At 41.7% G+C, this 16,423-nt stretch overlaps 1 protein-coding gene across 1 annotated transcript in view; it reads right to left on the bottom strand.

Moving 5' to 3' along the window:
- Positions 1–981: 981 nt before the first annotated feature.
- NRDC (nardilysin convertase) overlaps positions 982–16,423 on the bottom strand; it is a 32,171-nt gene continuing 16,729 nt past the window's right edge. The window contains exons 16-31 of the mRNA XM_028733499.2: positions 16,289–16,412; positions 15,350–15,436; positions 14,688–14,807; positions 13,283–13,334; positions 12,794–12,944; positions 12,566–12,693; positions 10,700–10,862; positions 9,754–9,785; positions 8,645–8,783; positions 7,258–7,305; positions 6,446–6,498; positions 5,652–5,735; positions 3,992–4,082; positions 3,207–3,323; positions 2,229–2,318; positions 982–1,705 (exon numbers count right to left, since the gene is read on the bottom strand). Of these exons, the coding sequence (XP_028589332.2) occupies positions 1,511–1,705; positions 2,229–2,318; positions 3,207–3,323; positions 3,992–4,082; positions 5,652–5,735; positions 6,446–6,498; positions 7,258–7,305; positions 8,645–8,783; positions 9,754–9,785; positions 10,700–10,862; positions 12,566–12,693; positions 12,794–12,944; positions 13,283–13,334; positions 14,688–14,807; positions 15,350–15,436; positions 16,289–16,412 (1,674 nt within the window). The 3' untranslated portion in view covers positions 982–1,510. The remainder of the gene's footprint in view (positions 1,706–2,228; positions 2,319–3,206; positions 3,324–3,991; positions 4,083–5,651; positions 5,736–6,445; positions 6,499–7,257; positions 7,306–8,644; positions 8,784–9,753; positions 9,786–10,699; positions 10,863–12,565; positions 12,694–12,793; positions 12,945–13,282; positions 13,335–14,687; positions 14,808–15,349; positions 15,437–16,288; positions 16,413–16,423) is intronic.

Raw genomic sequence — 16,423 nt, 5'->3', positions numbered from 1 at the left:
CCATACTGCTTTAATATGTGCTGTATCCAGAATCAAGGTAATCTGAGTGACTTGTGCTTTTACTCTGGTGCTGCAGCTGCCTAATACCCACTGTAGAATCACTATTGAAAACTCTTGTAGTACTGGGACAAATGTAGATAGTCAGCTGTTTCCCTTATGAGATAGTCTGTGAGTGCAACAGGCTGAGTTAGCTAGGTGAGATGCATAAGAGCTGATTTGAGTAGGAAAGCTGGGTGAAGCAAGCTGATTGAGTTGTCATGGGTTGCTCTTAAATTCTGTGCAAAATCACTGCCTCGTTTTATAGTCTTTGTATAATGGGGCTATATAGCATATGCAAGTTTGTGTTTTGGGTTTAGCAGATTCTCTGAGGTGGGATGGAGCCAGACAACCCCTACTCTGCACTGAAAATGGGTGGTAGGGTTATTTGAGGCATCACTTCCTTCTGTCCGGTTGCTTACTGTTGTTCTACTGGAGGACGGGGACTGACTGGGTAAGAAGGTGTACATTACTTTGCCTATAGAGCCTCTTCAACCCCAGCTGAATGCACTGGCGTTGCTTGGGCATATAGAAGCTGCAGATAGGCTTGCCTTCCCTAGGCACCCTATCCCATCCATTCTCTCAGTACAGAATGGGCTGTCTTGAGTTCTCCTTTCCCTCAAAAACTCAGTAGAACTGTCTGGCTTGGTTTGGTCTTTGTAAAACTTTATATGACAAACTGTTACCCACAGGAGAATGCACATTTGAATGTGTCCCATTGCAGGTAATGAGTTTAGAAAATGATCTATGGGGCCTGAGCTGTATATATAGTTGTTTATATAGGGAGGGTCTTGTGAGCTGAAGTAGGCTGTCTTCCAAACTTGTTATCAAATTAACAGCACTGCATTTCCTTCAACAAGGGCTACACTTTCTAAAATTAAAGTTAATGCAAAGTTAAGGGGTTCTGCAATCCATCTAACAGCCTGTACATAAAAAAACCAGAACTTGAGATCTCATTAGTTTATTGCACATGGTATCTGAGCACTCATCCTGAATTCTCATGCAAATGGTTCTTACTTCCTTTTTTAAGGCCAAGGATGTTGTTACAGACAGGCAGATTTATTAAGTAATCAACTACTCTCCAGAGAATCCTGTTAAATCACTTCTGTTCCCCAAACAAAACACAAAATGTCTTGGGGACTTGATACCCGATACTTCAACTTGACCCCATTTTATCTAAGTAAATAGCACTCCAAACAAAAAGACCTAATACATTAGATTGCTGGTGGGTCCAGCCCTTTATTTTGATGTAAGATTTTAATCTTCCTATATTTTACCCACTTCACCAAGAACACACTTGCTTATGCCTTCTCTCTTCAAGGACATGCATGTAGCAGATTACTTAAGACAGTGGAAGGTATTATGCTACGTATTTTCCAGAAAGCATGATAGGTTGGATTCATTGTAGTAAAGCAGACTCCCCAAGCTGCTCAGTAGAGAACTTGTACTACACGTTATAGCACTCCGAGATGAGTTATTTTAATATCTTATGGTATGGGAGAACATTGAGTGCTGATGTATACACTTTGATGTCCTTGATACAAGTGATATCGGTCAAAGACGAAGAGTCCAAAAACATTAGCTGAGGTATTTCATTGCATGAGGGACTGTGAACATTAGTGAGAGATGAAGCTTCTGTATCACCTTCATGTATTCCGAATCCAACCACCTGCAATTTCAAAATAGCAAAGTTACCAGCTGATAAATTTCACAACAAACAAAATGCAGCCTTATCTCCATAACTATGATTCACTTTCCTAAATTCACCCTAAACCAGGCATGGGTACCTGCATGATCTATGACTCCTTTAGTAACAGCTAATATTCTACTCTGCTACAAGTGCTCTTTACTCAGCTGATCTGCATATATACATCCAAGCTACTACAGAACCAGGATTGTAACGCTAAACCTTTGAGTGAACCTTTTGGTTGCTTTTACTATTTACTGGAAGCTCAAAAGCCTTGTACCTACTTGCCCACCCCCACCAAAAAACACAATCCATAAGTAAACAAGTAATGTGGGGGTAGATTGAATGCTTCTTTCTAGCCTTGCAGAAAAAGAGCTTCAACTACCTCTGCCCTGGTAACTGCAGAAACAACAAATATGTGCTCAGCCTCTAAGCCAGGGACTTCCAACACAGATTAGTCTCGGCTGACCCTGACAAATACATTTTTAAAAGCATAAATACTCACATGTACACTAAGCACTTTCCTTTCTTTACCTCTGTGTGCTTGAAACCAGTCAACTAGTTCTGACTGTGAAAGAGATTTTAGAGCTTCAATCTGAAAAAGATGGAATAGTTTAAAATGATAACACCCTACTTAACATGCAACTACTGTACTGTATCTAAATTAGCTCAAAGCATCGGCCATTTTCTTTTATCCATGAACTCTGTACAGAATACAGCTGAACCTACCATCATTCTTCTCACTAACAGATAGTGAGGAATATATATATATGCCAATTTACCCTCCCCCTGCAGCCTCCAAATGTACCCTCAAAATCAGTTCTAGAACATCAGAGGTGCAGGGAGAACACTAAATTGGCAAAAACTCTTCACCTTCCACCGAGCTCCTTGCAAAAAGGCGGACTTTGAATTAAATATAATAGCAGAAACATTCTGCTGGCTCATAGACCTTTGCAGTTGTTCAAGGTCAATGCTGGGATACAATCCTGTAAATATTTAAAGGGGATGCCTCCTGAGTTGCTCTTCTCAGGACCGTTAACATTAGCTAAAAGAGCAGAAAAAGACAATAAATTGTGTGCCCATGCTCCCCGCATCAGTAGGAAAAAAGGGGTCTACATTAGCAACCGCCATACTCTTCACAAAGAGAAACGGTTGCTCTCCTCCAGATGGGCAGAGTATAAATAAATTATAAATAACAACAACAACAGAACAGATGGAGGGTAGGTTGTCCAGTCCTATTTAGCTTGTTAAACATGGCATGTTCAATGTCAGAGAAGCCCAGCCAGTGTAAATGTATGTTGTGGATTTATGAAGGGGTGCTTACTGAGACCTTTTGTGGACACACTGGCACCATAATAGCTATAATTCCAGTAGCATTAGCTACATTTATTTGGAGTACTTGGGGATTCACCTTAGTCTAAAGAGATTTTAGAAACCTGAACCATGCAAGAATTCTGCTGTTAAAAATAAAGAAGTCACTTACCTCCCGGACTAGTCTGTCAAACAGATATTGCTGAGTCACTACTTCCGTCCAGTTTCTATCTACCTCCTCACCAAGATGAGAATCTTCACATTCTTTTAATTTAATGAGAGCTGTGACCTGGGGTAGAAAAGACAAGCCACGCTAATCACACACAGATGCTGTTTCTACAAAAAATACTGAAGATGCCCCATTCACACTAATTCACACTAATTCTTCTTTTGGCTAAATTCTCTCTGAGAATTTATTGAAAAGAAATATAAAAATACTTTAAGTAAATGAGTAGAACATATGGACTAAACTATCTCCTTGCTGGTGCATGTTCATAGCACCACCTTATGTTTCCAGCCATATATCTGTAAGGAATTGAATTATAGTATAGTAAGAATTTTGAGAAGCTGGTACGTGGCCGAGTAAGGTGTGTATTAAAATTTGCTGAGCACACTACAGCAAAAACAGTAGTTACAATGTAAGGTGGCCTGGAGCTAGGTTTCCTTTTTTTAGTCTGTATGTCCTCTACTCACATCATCAAAAACATAGGCAGCAAGAGGACTCTTGCACACCTAGGCATTTTATGGCAGTGGAATGCACTACCAGACAAAGACTCCACTTTGATATCTGCAAATCACCAGCTGTGAAGTTTCTGGTCCTCAGATAAGTAAAACAAACCTGAAACTATTACTGGCACATAGATGGACATACAGAAGAGCATGACCTGATCAAGCTGTCCTTTTATTAGTTTTCCAGAAATGTTTTCCAATAAAGAAGCATCTTATTAAACCCCTTACCTGCGTCTTGAATGCTTCATCTGACATTTGTTTGAGTTTTTCTTCAAAGCATGAAAGAAATTCTTCTATCTTCTTATCCACTAGTTCAGAGCTGAAAGCAAGAACAATTTATATTCAAACATCTATTCCTTGTAGCTGTTGCATTCAAGAGTTTAGTTCCACAAAACGGAAGTTGAATTCTACTAAAAGTATAAGCCTATTTTTGAGAAACTGGAGCACTGCTCTAGAATTTTGCTTTTGCATGTTATCAGAATGTTAACTGAATACCAGTTTACCACAACAAATTCCCTTGTGGAAACCACCATCTCAATTGGGAGTAGAGAGAAACTATTTCCTGCACTATGGGAAAATTGAGCTGCAATCCAGCATTCCAGGAAAGTAACTCCTAGGTAAAATAAGTTCCTAAGTTTGCTTTACAAGGCTTAATTTTACATTAGTAACCCTGTGACTGGTGCTGATTGCCAGTGGAGGTTATAAAGGAGAAGCTAGACAAGTTTTAGTGTTGGAAGAGACCTAATCTAACCCTTAACATAGTAGGACAGGGCTACCTGCAGTCCACATTCAATATCCTGCCACTACCATATGCATCCAAGCCTCAAGGCAGTGTAAGTCAGGGTTGGCACCTGTGTATAGATTTGGGGTGAACAGGTGATCTGCTCTCTATAATGCATGCCATAAGTTCTGCCCATAGCCTGGTGGGGCAGGATGAACCAGACGCATACTCCTAGCGCCAGCAGGGTCCCTATTTGAACCAGCTATGTGGAGTTAATTGGCATCCACTGGGCTTAAAAGTGCTGGCATTGGCAATCACTAGATTCCAGTGGAAGGAGAAGGGCAACCCCATGCTGTTTCTGTCAGACTCTTATAACCACAGGAAGACCATGGACTGGGAAGAATGTAGAAACAAGGAGACAAAGAGCAAGTATTTATTCCTCATTCTGCAGTTTATTATTATTATTTTATTTTTTCTTTTGCTGATCCTTATTTATAAATTACAATACATTACAGCAGCAGACAGTCCATACTCAGTTAAACCAAGAGTAAGCATGTAGGTATTTAAGTTAACAGGAGTGAGGTGGTTAGACCATTGTCCTATCAGAACCAAAGGTGAGATGGATAGCCTGTGGCTCTCCAGATGTTGATGGACTACACCTCCCAGGATCTCTGACCATGCTGGCTGGAAGTTAGAATCCAACAATCTCTGGAAGGCTACAGGGTACCTATCATTGGAGTAGAGAGGTACATGGCACAGATACTGTAAACTACTCTCACAACAAAAACAAAGCCACAGTGCTGTCAAATACGATGTAAAGACATTTTAAAAACAGGTGTGTGGAGCAGAAGCAACAAATAAATGAGTAGCTCATGGCCATGTCTGTCCTGAGGCAGGCAGTTACAGAAAAAAGGAAACTTTTATGATTAAAAAAGCGGCTGTTGCATAGGCAAGATAGAATAAAAAACTTTTTTACTTACTGCACTCCCCCCCCCCCCAAATTGCATTATATTATTTTGTAGGATGAATACATTAGAATATGCAGGCCAGAGTTTGTATTTCTTGTTTTGAGAATGCTGTATCTAAAACGTCATGTCTGAAGAACTAATGAGCTTACAGGGCCTGATGAAAACAGTGAAATTAGTTTTAACAGAATGTGCAACTCACTTGTATTTGGTTGCCTGTGTTGCTACTGTAACAGAGAAACCAAGAATTCCAGATGTATTCCTGCAGGTTGGGTACACATGGTATCTAAAGCCCAAAGAGAAGATGGGGAGGCAAAAAGGAGAGCATTCCGTAAGCATGATTCAAAACATCTTAAGCGAGTTTCATGTGAATGCTATAATAATGAGCTAAGAATGCTAACTTAAGATTCCTATCCTCAATGCTTCATCAGTACACATGCCACCTAAAAAATATCAAGAAGGAAGACTGCAAAAAACCCTCAACATTTTAGTGTTGGCTTTTAATTTTGTTACTACAGATAAAAAGTAGAGAGGTGACATCAATCTGCTATTGACTCTCAGGTCTCTCCATTCCATTGGAGTCAGGAGGGTCAACTTTTTCACCAAGGTATCTACCAATATCTCTTTCCTGGTCAGTCACTGCCAGTTCTATATGGACTTTTTTGGCCTCAATCTACATCACTTTTCACTTACAGAAACTGAACCAAATTTGCATTTTTTGAAGCTTATCCACCCAGTTTGGAAACTGCTCTCCCCTAATCCCAATACCCATTGTGAGAATGGTCCATCTAGTCTCTGATTACTATACTGTACCCATTTACTGATCCATAAGAGAACCTGCCCTTTCATCCCATGACTGCTAAAGCTTACTCGGGAGTCTTTGGTGTGGAACTTTATCAAAGGCTTCTTGAAAGTTCAAGTACACATTGTCTATTGGATCACTCCTATCCTTCTTGACGCATCTCACTTCCACAGGGCAGCTGAATGGAAACTTACCCCAGGGTCTGCTTTGTTCGCAGGAAGTCAAAACAAGGCTCTTCCATGTACATCTGAAATGAAGTATTTCAATCACAACAAAATTTTTGCATTTTCCCTCCCAAAAACAGTATTTAAGGCTCAGGGCAAATGAAACAAAATGAAACAATGGTTTATATTTTTAAGCCAGTTATTAGAACAGCTGGTCACCCTAAGATACAAAATACTCCCCCCCCCCCCAAATTTGCACTATATCACTTATGTCTAGTCCCACCTGTGCTAGGAAAGTTTGAATCTTCACAAAACGGGAAGTGAACAATCAGGTTGTAGTCTGTGTTCTGGAAATGCACATTGACTATGTAATGAACTGATTATTTGGGAAGACCCTTCAAAAAGGTCAAGAAGGTGTGTTTCATGTAACAGGGAATGGCCTTATGATGTGCCAAACCATTAGGTCTAACTAGTTTAGCACTGTCTCTACTGCCTAGCAGCAGATCTCTAGAACCTGGGTGTCTCCCAGACCTACCAACAGACACCAGGGATCAAACCAGAAGCTTTCTGCATGCCAAGCATGTACTCTATCACTGAGCCATTGTCCTTCCCTTGTATAACAACCAGTTCCCATATTAATCACCCTTTTGCCTCTCCATCCACGCTCTATTATCCCTGCACAGTTTCAGCACAAACATCCCAAACATGGGCTTCTATGGTTTGATTTGCAACAACTATGCTGTCCAACTGAATTTACACTCAAGTGCTGTGATTTCTATAGTTGCACTTAGAAAGGTCAGATATTAACCTATTTCAGTTTTTAGAAAGCAATCCAAACTTACCACAAGCAATTCCATGAGAGAATATTCTCTTAAACTCCTAGCTCCGGACTAAAAGGGAACAGCAACAAAGAATTCATTCACTATAAGGCTTGGGTTTTAAGTTCTGCTATATGGTTATCCCCAAAGTGGGAAGAGATGCTAAAATTCTCTAAATCACCAAATACATGACAAATCGATAATAAAAGGCCCTATTGGTACTTTAGCCTCTCACCTATACCTAAGAACTAGGATGCACGGGAAGGGAGTAAAGCATGCTAAACACAACGCATGGAAGCTCTGACTACACAGAAGTTTTCTAGTTGCACTGTAAGGAGAGGATTACCAGTTTCCTGAAACAGCTATGAAATACAGCTGACTTCCAACTTAAACTGCCTAGGGTTATGTTCCGGGGATAGCACATAAAGCCAAATTCCAAAAGTCAAAACACATCAGGATCAATGGCAGGTAGGATCGTTCAGCCCGGACACTCAGATCCAGCACCGAGGGCCTTCTGGCGGTTCCCTCATTGCGAGAAGTGAGGTTACAGGGCACCAGACAGAGGGCCTTCCCAGTGGTGGTGCCTGCCCAGTGGAACGCCCTCCCTTCAGATGTGAAGGAAATAAGCAGCTATCTTCTCTTTAAAAGACATCTGAAGACAGCCCTGTTAAGGGAAGTTTTTAATATTTAATGCTGTATTGTTTTTAACTCTTGATTGGAAGCCGCCCAGAGTGGCTGGGGAAACTCAGCCAGATGGGTGGGGTATAAGTAATAAATTATTATTGTTGTTGTTGTTGTTGTTGTTGGATTGCCAAAGTGTTTTTCCCCAGATAGCCACCCCATTTCAATTGTATTTTTTGCCAAGCATGTAAAGCTGCATGCACAAAAGCTAAATGCGAGTTAAGTTGTGAGTTACCCGTACGGAGAAATAGAAGACACAATAATGTTTAGTATGTGGACAGGGTGTCACCATGGCCCCCCAACCTCTTGGGATTTCCCAAAAGTTGTAGGGCAATGGCAACGCTCAGGCTCCTTATGTGTTAAAGCTGCCATGTGATAAGTTTTTTTAAAAATGGCAGTCAAATGCTCTACCACTGAGCTATACCCCCTTTTTAAATGGCTACTGAATTTTGTAAACACCATTGACAAACTACTGGCATGTTTATGTCACTCACTTTCTTGTAAAGTTTCTATGTTAGATTCCATTCTATAGTAGAGTTTAGCAGCAAAAGTTATTCCTAGCCACATGTTTACACGTACAAAGTTTCCATCTGCTTGCAGAAGCCCACTGTATTTGCCATGTCAGTGCAGCTTATGAAACAAGTTCTCAAGTTATAAAGGAGGGTCACATACTATGACGAGCAAATGCACAATAAAGGAATTAATACACCCACTCTTTGCACCACAGCACCTGGTAGTAGACGGTCACTTCAGAATTTGCATCCCCTTTGTTCAGGGTCTTCACTTTGCACAGCAGATGAGCACCGGGCAAGTCCATCACCCGGAACTGAACTGGACAGGGATGTACCAAAGGAAGGAATCTCAATGTTCTGAAAAAGTCCACAGATCAAAGTGTCAGCTGTCAACTCACTCCTTAACCCAATACACAGTATGATCTAGGCTCAGATATCATAAACACGTGAGCATGTTTATTTCATAAAATACAGTGGTGCCTCGCAAGACGAAATTAATTCATTCCGCGAGTTTTGTCGTCTTGCGGTTTTTTTCGTCTTGCGAAGCATGGTGTCGGGAAAGTTTTGGAAAAGCTTCAAAAATCACCAAAGTCTTCAAAAACCACAAAAAAGGCGTTCTATGAGTTGCTCCTCGAAGTCAAGTCGCAACTGTATTAATGGTGTTAAGAAAAAGGAAACAAACTTGCAAGACATTTCCGTCTTGCGAAGCAAGCCCATAGGGAAAATCCTCTTGCGAAGCAGCTCAAAAAACCCTTTCGTCTAGCGAGTTTTTTGTCTTGCGAGGCATTCGTCTTGCGAGGTACCACTGTACAAAAATCACATCGATGAAAACCCGCAAGAGAAAAACTTAAATTTGAGGCAGTTGCTGATGACCCATATAGGTTGGGTCTTAATTTTAGGAAGAAGGTATGTTTGTAATAGGGCTGCAGTGTTTAATAAATGAATTGGTTAGATTCATTTAGAAAACCTTTTAACTGAATAACAAGTGTCCAAGTTGATCAGATAGTGTGTGTTTAATATAAACACCATCCTAAGAGAGGCACTGCTACCTTTTTTTCACACAGGTGGGAACACCTCTAAGATGACACCTGCTACAACACTTGTATGCCACCTAAAACCCAAGAGAATATGCTTCTGGCTTCAGGAATACTGTTTTTATTCATATATAATTTTAACTAATAGGGTAATCAATCATATTCATGAGATCAATTAGCATTCTTTTCAACTGGTTTGCAGTCCCAGTTTTCAGTGGTCTCTCTCCCATTCAAATTTTGGTCATGCCTCACAGCCTAATATATATTCTAATATAATGCATAAATATACTTACTGAACAACATAATCCAGAAATTCTTTTGATTCCTTAAAGATAAATGATATGTATTTTAATTTCTAAATATATGTACCCAATGCCAAAATTAGTTCACACAAAACTAAAGTATTTTGCTCACACTTAAATCTGGTGTTCTCAGCACTGAAGAAATAAACTGGATAGAAACAATTTGTGGTTTCTGGCTCTAAGAAACAACTAATGCTTACCACCAATATACAATCCTTAGTCATTTTCCAAATTATTCTTTACTGGCCTTTACATAAGCCTATTAAGGATACTTTCCTACCATGAAAAAAAGCCCTTCCAGTATTACATTGGGGGATTTTTTGCCTCAAAACTTTGAGACCAAGAGACAACCCAATGGCCACTCTGTGTAAACACCAATTGTTTTGTCCCAGACCACACAACAAATACTTTGTGAGAGAGCACTACAGCAGCAAAGCTTCATGGATTCCGAAGCATCCTGCAAATCCTTCTCTGAACTTCAAAGAAATCTGACTGATGTCTCATGTGGAAACACTTTCCCATGTATCAGTCTAAACACATGCAATATAAGCAGAGTGTCATCACTCCAAGAGTGGCATAAGAATCTTCCAGGTACTTAGACCAGCACAAGCAGAGGACAGATAGCAATATGAATTCACTTCACATTAACTGCTTGCACAGAAAAGTAGCCTTCCTTTGAAGCTGCACAACTGCTCTCTCACGTTGAGTGGATTTGCTAGCCATAGCCTTTTGATGGACTCTATTCTGCAAGGTTTGGTCCTAAGGCAACAACAAACAGGTACCATCAACATGGAGGTTGCAAACACCACTAGCTGCTCTGCTGTGGTTACTAGCGTGGCAAGTCATAAATGAATAAGCCTATGCTACTACTAGCTGTTAATCATCAAAATAAAGGATCATTCAGAGAGGCAGGTGAAGCTGATAGATCTGTACTCACAGTGCTTGTGAAGTTTCCTTGGACAAGGCCTTCTGCAAAAAGCTGGGATTTTAAAGCCTTCACAAACAATAGTAGAGAATCTATAGAAAGGCCCTTCATAAGTGTCTCATATTTGTCCGTCATAGACCACCTGCCGTGCTCCAGTATTAAGAGGCGTATATCTCTGTGACCAATAAGAAATACAGCTGAATGCATGATAATTGAAAACAGATGGCCTCTCAAGTCCCCCCCATAAGCCAATCCGAAATGAAGCAAAAAAATGTGCAACTGCACTCATTTGAAACGCGGATGCTCAAATCTTGCTCCTTTCCTCTTTTTCATTAAAAGACCAAAATCTCCCTTAGAACAGAAACCTGCCATTCCTTTTAATCAATCAACCCTGCAGCATGCATGAACTATTGTACGCAAATAACAATGCTAAGAGTGGTAACCTTCTAAATGCACATGGAGAACTGAACTATTTGTCGGTGGGAAGAACCATTTCCTCAACAATAACTGTAACAGGTGAAGAGAGACTAAACCCACGGGGCAGGAAACTTAGACCGCAAATGCCATCTCAGTCTCTCTTTGTCCCATGGCAACAGTTAGGGTATGAGAGTCCGCCCCCCCCCCTCCAAGGTTTAACACCCCTTCCATGCCAATTGTGGTTCTGATGGTGTTAGGTAAATTTTTTACAGTTGCCGTATGTTTTATGTGCTTTTAATTCTGTTGGGAGCCTCCCAGAGTGGTTGGAGAAACCCAGCCAGATGGGCGGGTATAAATGATAAATTATTATTCTTATTACTTCAAGAAAAGGGAGAGCTCAGACCCATACCACCCCCTAAAGCAACTGGTGAGGAGGTGGGTCTTGAAGCTCCTTGTGGTTGGGACAAATTATTTCCATTCCCTTCTCAGGGTTCCCCATCTGCATACCCACCCCCACCCACTTCCAAATATATTCTTGCAAAGCTAAGGAATCTTTACTATCAGTAGCGATTTCCCCTCCCCTGTGGACTCCCAGCCGATGAGCCACTTCACTAATAGACAGAAAGACATGCAATTGCAAAGCTAATTCTACTACAGATTCTCCTTGTCATGGACTCTGATTCATACAGCTCCTTTAAGGGTGACAGATGTTTGCTTTCAGGTCCACTACACTGCAAACGTCAGCCCTTCCCAAAGGCAGCTTATCAGACAGCCCAGGAGGATTTCAATTTGGGCAGCAGAAGAGATGGGAATACAAATGATCCATCGTGTGCGTGGAGCAGGTCACACTGCTTTCTGGATCACAGCCATTATGCTGCAAATGCAGCTGGTAAACAAATCACAATGATATGTTGCTGAGAAAAGCATCAGTACAGGATACCAGTACATTGCACACAATACCATGGTTATCAGAGGTTGACCCCCCAAATCAGACGTTCATGCTGCATCTGTGTTTCGAACTACCTTCAGAACACCTAAGGGCTAGAAAGGCACACCATTTTCACAGAAAGCATGTAAGGGGAAGCACAGCCTCCAGGTGTTCACAAGAGTCAACACATGGTCACACTGAACACTCTCAAAACTTCCACCCCCCTGTCTTGACCCCACAGATCTCCTGCTCCTTTCTTGTTCCTATAACCCAATTCCTTGCCAAGAATGCCCTACAAAGAACAACGAAAATGGACAAAAAGCAAAGGAAGCATGTTCGTTCACATTTCCACAATGACATGCTCTCTCCCCAAATCAACAATACTGTATATGTTTTTATATTGTTGTAAACTGCTGTGATACAGTGGTATGAAAATATTTTTATTGAAAAAACACAAATAAATAATAAAATCAGAACTGGGACTTCTCGCAGAAGGTAAACCCAAGTCTGCCTGTACTGTTTCAAACACTTACTTGGCCAGAGTCTCTGGCTTGATGAGGATGTTGAAGTAAGTCTTCTTCAACTGCTCAGTTATCATTTCAAATACTTCTGGAGTAAAACTGAAGTCTGCTAGGTGGTCAATGATGAGTTGAAACAGCAGCTGGGAGAACAAAGTGAAATGCTGATTCCCTAGAGCAGTAGACTAAATAGGATCATTTTCCCAAAAGGAACCCAAAGGAAAAAATCCTGCCAACACTTACAGGAAGCTTGTGATTGAATCCTTTTACGCGAATGATCAGTCCATGCTCTCCAGCTACCAGCTTGTATTCCAACTGAGCAACATCCGCCTCATAAGCAGGCTCGGCAAGGTTGTGTGCGAGGATGTTTACAAATGTATCAAAGAGCACAATGCTGCACACAGCAATTTTTTTTGACGGGAAACAAAAGTAAGAACGTGAATGAGAATCCTTCATGGAAAGGCTCTGTGGAATTATACCACTCATTCAAAAGACAAATGTCACTCATTAAATTAACTTACATAGGAGTATACAATCCCAGACCCTTTTAGACACTTGACATTATGGTTTATGCAATCAAACACAGCAGTTGATATTTTACCATCACCCACCACCTAGTATTCCATGTTTCATGTTTATTAGTAACAGGGATGCTCTGAAGCACCACAGATGCTTGTTACAGCAGAAAAATAAGCTAATCAAAAGGACAGACAAAAAGACTGCAACCCTTACTTCTCGGCAGACTGCTGGATCAGCGGTGAGATTAGATGGAAACGGATATAAGCTGAAAGAAATGGTTATAATGAGCTATAGCAAACAATGGGGAGCTTTCGTCAAGCCATTATTTCTCTTTGGGACCTCCTGACCTATGGTTCCCAATCTCTTTTAAACAGATTATTAGTCCTACCCACTGCTGATTAAATACAATGAAATCTAAAGGGCATGCTAATATACAGCCAGAAAGCTTTTGATTGGCAAGTAGCCTCTCTGAACAGTGAAAAGGAATGGGGTCTGCATGTTGCTGGATAAAGAAACACAGCTTCCTACCCAGTACAGGAAGGGTGAGTCAGCACCTCTGCCACTGGCTAGCAGAAGGCAGCTGTAGAGCAGTGCCATTCCACAGATCAGTGACTGAAACACTGCCCAAAAATTCCCAACCATGGTAGCCAGAGTTAAACATCCCAAGTCCAAACACAATGCTTAGATTAACAACTGAAATGTTTCACATCTTCATTTTCTAAAACTCCAGACACCAACAAGCTAAGCTATGTAGAGCCAGCAAAATGAAAATAACTTGGTGCTTTATGATGCCAATATACTGCCGTGTCTAGTCAAAAGAAGGGATGGAGAGCCTGTGGTCCTCCAGATACTGGTGGACTACAATTCCCATCATTGCTGACCACTGGCTGGGCTGATAGGGTTTGGATTCTAACAACATCTTGATAGCGACAGGTTCACTACTATTGGTGTAAAGGCTGCTACTGTTTGATTAAAAATGTATATACAAACACAGGAATTCATTTCAGGAGAAGGATCTCAGCACAAGGATGCATGGTAAAAGGATGCCCGTACGGGCCAGTCTTGACAGACTCTAGGGTTGTGCGCTCATCTCACTCTAGAGGCTGGGAGCCAGCACTATCCGGAGACACTTCCGGGTCACGTGGCCAGCGTGACAAGCTGCATCTGGCGAGCCAGCGCAGCACACGGAACGCCATTTACCTTCCCGCTGGTAAGCGGTCCCTATTTATCTACTTGCACCCGGGGGTGCTTTCGAACTGCTAGGTGGGCAGGAGCTGGGACCGAACGACGGGAGCTCACCCCGCCACGGGGATTCGAACCGCCGACCATGCAATCGGCAAGTCCTAGGCGCTGAGGTTTTACCCACAGCGCCACCCGCGTCCCTAAGGATGCATGGACATGTCATTTAATTTTTTTATCTATGTCACTACTGAAACAGATGTTCTAAAGTTGCATCTGGATTCAGTGTAAGGATGTGTGTCTGCCTTAAAACAAAAACAAAATTCAAAATAAGCTATATGAAAAGCCCCAAGGAGATAAATGCAATCTGGAATGTCCTGTGTTTTGTAACCTAGAAGTGCATTAACAAGTTTCATTAAGAGACCTATAAAGGGGTTACCTTTAGGGATTTTGAATTTATCATCCTTCTTGTACCACAAGCAGCCTTGTTGGGTGCTCAGTATACTGACTGGATATTCTGTCTGTGGGCAGTCAGGAGCCTTCAGAGCAAAATCAGTTGCTAAAATTAAGGAGGAGGAGTTACTGTTACACACCCACATGTCAATGTGACAAGTACATAGCAATCTCAAATAAATTATGCAAACTGTATGCTTAAGTGCCAAAGCATCACTGTAAGGATTGAAGTGTTACTAGCTTAACAGTTATTTATGGTCTGCTGCACAAATGGATTGCTGATCTGATGCAGCAACATAAATTTCTGATTCTGCTGGATAACACTCCCTACCAGTGCTTTTTTCCTAGAAAAATAGGTGCCAGTACTCACCATGAAGTTCTTACAGTAAGTGCTACACTTTTTAACAACAAAAAAGAGGTGCTGGTACTGCATACCCTCGAATATCCCTGAAAAAAGTACTGCTCCTTACTTTTTTGAGATACAACATGACAGAAACCCAACTACATAAATCTGTTGAATTCACTTGTAACTGAAGAGGCAGCCTTCATTTAGAAAACCTAGGACAGCTTAGTTAACAACATGTAAGCAAAAGAATCTAGTCACATTCAACCCTATTTTAGGCATGTATGAAGTCATAATTCACTCACCAATGTATCTGTTTTCTTCTGGTGGGTGCAAGTCTGGATTTAATGCAAAGTCACTGGCCCACATATCATTCCAGTATTGATCAATATCTGAAAATTAATGATAAAAGCAGACAAACTTAGTACAACTGAAGCCAATGAAGATGTTATAAAGGTAAAGGTAAAGGGACCCCTGACCATTAGCTCCAGTCGTGACCGACTCTGGGGTTGCGACGCTCATCTCGCTCTATAGGCCGAGGGAGCCAGCGTTTGTCCGCAGACAGCTTCCGGGTCATGTGGCCAGCATGACTAAGCCGCTTCTGGCGAACCAGAGCAGAGCATGGAAACACCGTTTACCTTCCCGCCGGAGCGGTACCTATTTATCTACTTGCACTTTCATGTGCTTTCGAACTGCTAGGTTGGCAGGAGCTGGGACCGAGCAACGGGAGCTCACCCCGTTGCGGGGATTCGAACAGCCGACCTGCTGATCAGCAAGTCCTAGGCTCTGTGGTTTAACCCACAGTGCCACCCAAAATACAGCTGCAAAAAGCTGTATTGACAGGGCACACAGCTCCTATCCTCCTCTTCTCTAATGCACACCCCAGATTTCCACACCATAGCAGCAGCAAGGAACTCATACACCTGATCTAGACATAATCCTTCACCATTCATAGATCCAACATGTCATTCTTTGCTAACCATGACAGAAATGTCATCTTCTCACTGCCCTCCAACTCACATCGTACCTAACCATTGGTCAGGCTGGCTGGGGTTGGTGGGAGCCAGAATTCACAAACATGTGGAGGGCCACAAGTTCACCACCTGTGGCACTGAAGTTCCTTGATTATTAGGAGACTTAGTGACTTATAGGCCAACCTCACTCCAACCTAACACAATGCAGTTCCTTCCATAGCCTCCCTCCACCTCTGAAATTCCTTTGAGGAAGACTCGAAGTTGTTGTACCTTCAACACCGTAGTGTGTACCAAACCACTTCTCCTTCAGCTGACACTGAGCTTCATGGGCAGCAGAAAGCAGAATAAGGTTGGCTCGCTGAGGTGTCAGCTGGTTAAGAGCTTCAGCAATGATCTGCAAAGATG

This window comes from Podarcis muralis, chromosome 5 (assembly GCF_964188315.1).
Source record: "Podarcis muralis chromosome 5, rPodMur119.hap1.1, whole genome shotgun sequence".
NCBI classification, from domain to species: Eukaryota; Metazoa; Chordata; class Lepidosauria; order Squamata; family Lacertidae; genus Podarcis; species Podarcis muralis.
The sequence above is the reverse complement of the archived record's forward strand: the minus strand, read 5'-3'. Positions and strand labels throughout refer to the sequence as shown.